Below are 6,161 nucleotides of genomic sequence, written 5' to 3'. Positions count from 1 at the left end.
CTCTGTCAGCCTAACTATTTCCCTGCATTTATCACATGTGAATCCCTCATCAGCGACAGAGATAGATCAACTGTACATGTGGCAAGAGTTGCAAGTAACAATAACAGGAGAAGCCATTACTCACTGTGCTTGATGCAATATTCTTACTGCGGTTGTTTGATGAACTTGTGAAAAACTGGAGCGAGAGATAGGAGAGAAGAAAAGAAAAACAGCGATAGGTTCGAATGAAAACGCTAATGACAAGCTAACGAATGCTAACGCTTTGCAGGTGTACTGCACTCACGGATATAAAATAAAAGTGAACGATCAAAGTTAATCTGATAAGATTGATCGATAATATCAGAAATATGGTGTGAATTAAGTTATATTTTACCACTTTAAAAAACAGAGAGTGATAGTAAGATAAAGATTCTAGAGAAAAAATAAAATAAAAACAGCTACACGGAGCTACGATTTGCTACAGAAGGCCAAAAGGAAGTAGAGAAAACACTGTCAAACGGCAACACCTGCAGGAGTCTACTGTAGTTACACTGAAAATACACAAAAACTGACCACTTAAAATAAAGTGTGGAACCTGCGTTGGTACCCGGGAACTAATGTGTACTTACACTGAAAAAAAAAAAAAACCTGTACACTTAAAATAAAGTGTAGAACCTGCGTTGGTACCCGGAACTAATGTGTAGTTACACTGAAAATACACAAAAACTGACCACTTAAAATAAAGTGTGGAACCTGCGTTGGTACCCAGGAACTAATGTGTACTTATACACTGAAAATACACAAAAACTGACCGCTTAAAATAAAGTGTGGAACCTACGCTGGTACCCAAGAACTAAAGTGTGGAACAAGTGTTGGTACCAGGAACTAATGTGTAGTTACACTGAAAATACACAAAAACTGACCACTTAAAATAAAGTGTGGAACCTGCGTTTGTACCCGGGAACTAATGTGTAGTTACACTAAAAAAATACACAAAAACGGACCACTTAAAATAAAGTGTGGAACCTGCGTTGATACCCGGGAACTAATGTGTAGTTACACTAAAAATACACAAAAATTGCTATTTAAAACTTGCTTATAATGCAGGTAAATAAAAATAAAAATAGCACATGCAGTTGTTGTTTTTTGTTGTTTTAGTGAACATCTTTAGATAAAGAGGAACAATGTATTTTTCAAACTTTTACAATACTTCTTTTTAATTTTCAGAAAAATTACAAAAAAAAACAAAAACCTATTCTCAGGTCACAAAAGATTCCACTTATCTTGAACACTTTTCTTTATATATATTTTAATACAGCAAACTTTTAAATAAAAGGCCTAAAATACCTCATCAAAAAAACAAAAAAAAAACAATCAAACTAAACTAGAAATATAATAAAAATATTTTTAGCGAAACTTGTATTTAATTGGCAGGAGTTTCCCACTCTTTTTTCCTGAGGTAATAGAGGCTTTCATCTCAGTTGTCAAGGCCTCTGAGCACCTCGGGGCAAAATCAAAAAGCTTCTCTTGCTGAGGCTGGAACTGAGGGATGGAGCGATAAAATTCTGGGCTGATAATTTGAATCTCAGCCACAACTGCAGTGAGGGCAAGGGTGTTTCTGTCCACTCCGACCTTTATGAATGCTCTTGTCATGCTTCCTTCCTTTTTAAACGCACGGAGAACTTTTTTGTATCTCTTGAGAACATCATCTGGACACTTGGCTGTCAAATGTAAAACAAATAAAAATAAGTAAACCGTTGGTGGTGACACTACATTTTAAGGTCTTTTTGGTACAGCGTTATACATTTTAGTACTAAGTAATACTAAATAACAACAAGCACTTACTTGTTAGAGAGTTAGACTTTGGTTTAGGTTCAGTTGCATGTAATTATCCATAATTCATAGTTATCACTTAAGGTGCTACATTTGATGTCTAACAAGGACACTGAAAGTGATACCCAGTTTGTCAATACATTACAAATTTTTCATTTAAAAACATCCATAGGCAGAGGGTGAACCAACTTTAGGGTAAGGATAGATGCAATTCCTCCTTAAAAACACATTCAAATAGTATGTCATAAAATGGTTCTGTGTCTCCTATCAACAACCTACACATCCTAACATAAACACTCGTTATTAAAGTGGTTATTTTCACAAATCATTATAATTTGAAGCAAGCATATGCATGATTTGGAATGGCGCAAACCCCCCACCCCCCACATTTTATATGAATCTCTTATCACTTCTGTTGTAAAATGCATTAAAGTACGCGAGACATGAATTTACATTTGCTTTTTTCATGAAGGTATTTTATGTTACACTTCACACTTCTCTAGTAAGTTTTGTATGTGTGAAGACACTGAATACCATGAATGAAAGTTTTCTGAAATTAAATAAATTTTAATGGATTTCCCATGCTCGGAGAGTAGGGAAAAGTGAACACTAGGGATTACGCAGTTAATCAGAACACAGTTCATACAAGTGGCTCTCTTCTAACGTGCTGATGATCTGAATAAGATGTGTTAAATAAGAAACATCCATAATGTGCAGAGCGGGGTGGGGGCGCGATGGCAGGGATTGAGAACCACTGGGCTAACAATTGCCTTACCTAATGCAGCAAAAAACAAAAAAACAAAAACATTTTGAGTGGATTATCATCTAGAAAGTGTACATAAAAGCACTCCCTTTATTATCATTAAGCTGTCACTCATCTTAATTGCAATCTCACAAAATTCTGTTAATCAATTAAGCTGACTGTACATTTAATATTTTATTTAGCCTTGAATTATAGTGGAGAAGGCACGCTCAACTCCCAAGTCGTTTAATGGGTGTGAGTAATAAAGAAGTTATCCAAAGGTAAAAGAGGAAAAACCACACTCTCAAGATATCGTTTCATAAATTTGTGACACACTGATGATGGCTTAGGCCGAAATGCATCTGTGTAAGACATGGTACTAATAAATTTATGGAAAGATATCTTTAGAGTGTGTTTTTTCCTCTTTTACCTTTGGATAACTTCTATATTTATGGTGAGGGTATTCTAACTTAAAGGGGTCAAATGATTTTCATTTTTCTTCAGTGTGTTATGTAACTGTTTCTGCATGTATAAGATCTGCTGAGTTACAAAGCTCAAAGTCTCAAACCAAAAGAGATTCTTTATATTCTTTATAAACATTAAGGCTCAGCCACGCCTCCTAAAATGAGTTTCATAAGAAAGAGTTTCATAACGCTGTCCAAATGTATACACAAAGAAAGAAGGCATAACTTTTATACTGGCTACAGTGTTGTTTCTGCCAGCATTTTTGCTGTGGTGGAACGAATAAGCCTTCCCCAGCCTTCCTACACACGCTCTGCCTATGAAAACATCAGGCGAAATCATCTTCATCAAGAATAAATTCAAATTAATAAGTGTCTTTTGAATTTACCTCTTACTGTAGAACTATAGAATGCAGATCTTGACCTGTTCTTTTGGGTTATCTTCTTTTTTGATTTTTTTTTGCTGCATCTTTCATCTTCCGATGAAGATGAAGGGAGGGAGGAAGATGATGAAGAGGACGAAGAGTTTAACTCATCACTCTCACTACTAGTGTCCTTCTTCTTCTTCTTCTTCATCTTCTTTTTCTTTTCTTTGCCTATAAAAAAGTTTTTCCATTAAATTCATTTGTCTGAGAGGTAGCTGTCACCTTTAATGTTGGCATTGCTTTCGTGGTGTACACACGCTCATGTGGTTGAAGAGTCCGAACAGTTACAAAAGACCAACTACTCTTCGCTTACTGGCCTCACATGTAAACATTATGTGCACTAGCCAGATGGTATTTAAACTTTGCCTGCTGAAGACTGGTTTGGTTTGAAGATGAAAAATGTACCAAGCACTCTTAAGTGTTCAGCTGGTTTTTACTGCTGTCAGAGCAGTCTAAATCTGCTACTCTCCATTTTTTTCAGTTGTCTCTGAATGCTTTATATGTAAATTGAGCATATTTTGTCCATTAGAGCTAAAGATCAGAAGAAAAAAACTGTACATTTACCACCCATAGAACCTCCCCTTGAAGAAATCAGGACATAAGTGGTTGAAAGTTGGCAAAAGAGGCAGATTAAAATACCAGATGTAAACAGGATTCTATTTCCCTCATCTGCTTGTGATCTGATCAACCAATATAAAGAGGGTCTTATAATCCCTTACACTTGGGTTATTTCACCCAAAAATTTAAATTATCCCATGATTTACTCACCCTCAAGCCAACCTAGTTGTATATGACTTTCTTCTTTCAGCCAAATACAGAGTTATATTGAAAAATATTCTGGCTCTTCAAGCTTTATAATGGGAGTGAATGGCACCTGGAATTTTGAAGCCAAAAAATGTGCATCCATCAATCATAAAAGTAGTAATCCATATGGCTTATGTGTTATGTGTTTTTGTAGGAAAACATATCTATAATTATAACTTTATAAACCATTATCACTGGTTTCCGGTACTGGCTGTACACAAGTCTAGTTCCGGTGGGAGAGAGACCTCTTACCTGACGCATAATGTAGGAGTAGCATAAGCTTAGGTGAGAGCAGACTGAAAATAGTTTCAGATAAAGTAAAAAAGTAATACTGAATAAATGAAAACGACTAAGTATGACTAATTTACTAAACCAGATTGTATAGTACTCACAACAAATGTATTTTTAAAGCATTTTTAAGTAAATGTACTAATCATTACTCACCACAGATGGATGCAAGAGTGTGCTTAAGAAAGTCACGTTCTTGCTCTAATGCTTCTATCCATTTCAAAAGGTTGTTCACTGGTGATTCATCAACAGATGCCTGGACTCCTTAACATAGGTATCATTGTTTTTTTTTAACACACTGTTTTTTTTCCATCAAAGACTAGGTTTGATATAACAATCACATCAGGATTGCGTAGTGGTTACATAGATCATTAATCATCTCACCCTTTTCACTTTCACAGCTTGCAGCAGGTGCAGTGTCTGGGTATGAGGCATCTGTAAAACAAAATTAATGTAATTCTGGTAACCATTCTAATTCTGGTAACCAATTTTATAGTAAAATTATTATGAGAAAACAAGAAAATCCTGCACACTATCAACTTACAAAACAATAATAAAAATGATGCCTGATGAAGATCATACGATTGAAACATTGCTATTAAAGTATTTTTTTATTGTTTTGCAAGGTGATAGTGTGATTTTGTTTTCTCATATTTTACTATATCAGTCTTTTTTCCTACGCACCTATCTATGACCTACAGGTGTGCAACGCTAATTGGTTATAGTAAAATTATTAAAAAAGTGAATTAAATATATTATGTAGGTTACACCTCATAATTAATATAGGTTACATCTAGATAACATTATATTATATTATATTAAGCTAACATCTGCATGCAACTGCATATTAGTGTGTACAAAATACATTTCAGAAGATTGATTTCTAACCTGGGTTACTTTCAGGATCCACAGACTGCTCGGGGACCCTCATTCTCCTCATCTGTGAAAATAGTAGTTATGTAGCTAAATGTGTAGCAAAGCAAGTAAATTGATAACGTAGTGAATGAAATGAATAATGAGCTATTATCAAGTCAATACTAACCACAGGATGATCCATATCTTTCGTTTTTATCTAAAACCAGTAGAGCACGGGGTTTTCTTGTCTTCCGCCTTCGCAACATTGGAATGTGGAGAATCAAAATCTTATTTCATTTAGACTCTTTTGGACAAGAGTGGCATTCATCAATGTGTCCAGACATGAAGTCAATGCTTGCATATACTGTATAGTCTGCACTGTAATGTTTCCCTGCATTCTGTTCTGTTTAGTCTAGCAGGTTTCCTGTAGTAAACTGAGGGTTTTTCATCAGCTGCTTTGATAAAACATCTTATTCCTATTGAAGAAATTGTGCGAGAGCTGTTTTGTTTTGGCCATATTTCCGCACTATAAGGCGCACCGGATTATAAGGCGCACCTTCAATGAATTACCTATTTTAGAACTGTTTTCATATATAGGGCGCACCGGATTATAAGGCGCATAGAATAGAAGATACTGCATTCAAACGTTTGACTGGGTTTGCGTTATGCATCCACTAGATAGAGCTGTGTTAAAGGGAATGTCAACTAAATCTTGATCCATATATAAGGGGTTCCGGATTATAAGGCGCACTGTCGTTTTTTGAGAAAATTAAA

At 35.3% G+C, this 6,161-nt stretch overlaps 1 protein-coding gene across 4 annotated transcripts; it reads right to left on the bottom strand.

Annotated features, from left to right (window-relative positions):
• Positions 1–1,212: 1,212 nt before the first annotated feature.
• On the bottom strand, positions 1,213–5,676 carry LOC132137549 (coiled-coil domain-containing protein 106-like). Of its 4 annotated transcripts, none has more exons than XR_009431882.1 (6): positions 5,571–5,674; positions 5,421–5,467; positions 4,917–4,967; positions 4,675–4,796; positions 3,405–3,585; positions 1,213–1,700 (listed from the first exon to the last, which is right to left on the bottom strand). XR_009431882.1 is itself a non-coding variant. In XM_059547596.1 (6 exons), exons 2-6 carry the CDS (start codon positions 5,461–5,463, stop codon positions 1,387–1,389), a joined length of 723 nt encoding a protein of 240 aa, XP_059403579.1. In that variant the 5' UTR covers positions 5,464–5,467; positions 5,571–5,674; the 3' UTR covers positions 1,213–1,386. The 4 variants fall into 4 exon arrangements, 3 of the variants coding, with proteins under 3 accessions (XP_059403579.1, XP_059403580.1, XP_059403578.1); XM_059547596.1 differs by having other exon boundaries at positions 3,405–3,611; positions 4,689–4,796; XM_059547597.1 differs by having other exon boundaries at positions 3,405–3,611; positions 4,689–4,788.
• Between the last annotated feature and the right edge of the window lie 485 nt (positions 5,677–6,161).

Source organism: Carassius carassius, unplaced genomic scaffold, assembly GCF_963082965.1.
Source record: "Carassius carassius unplaced genomic scaffold, fCarCar2.1 SCAFFOLD_57, whole genome shotgun sequence".
In the NCBI taxonomy this organism is placed as follows: Eukaryota; Metazoa; Chordata; class Actinopteri; order Cypriniformes; family Cyprinidae; genus Carassius; species Carassius carassius.
This window is presented reverse-complemented; position numbering and strand designations above follow the sequence as displayed.

Bases quoted from the DNA above. Each gene is read 5' to 3' on its own strand.
- LOC132137549 (XM_059547595.1), bottom strand. From the start codon at position 5,472: ATGAGGAGAATGAGGGTCCCCGAGCAGTCTGTGGATCCTGAAAGTAAC. The intron at 4,968-5,420 runs GTTAGAAATCAA...TTTGTTTTACAG, and splicing joins GGATCCTGAAAGTAACCCAG to ATGCCTCATACCCAGACACT. The intron at 4,797-4,916 runs GTGAGATGATTA...ACCTATGTTAAG, and splicing joins AAGCTGTGAAAGTGAAAAGG to GAGTCCAGGCATCTGTTGAT.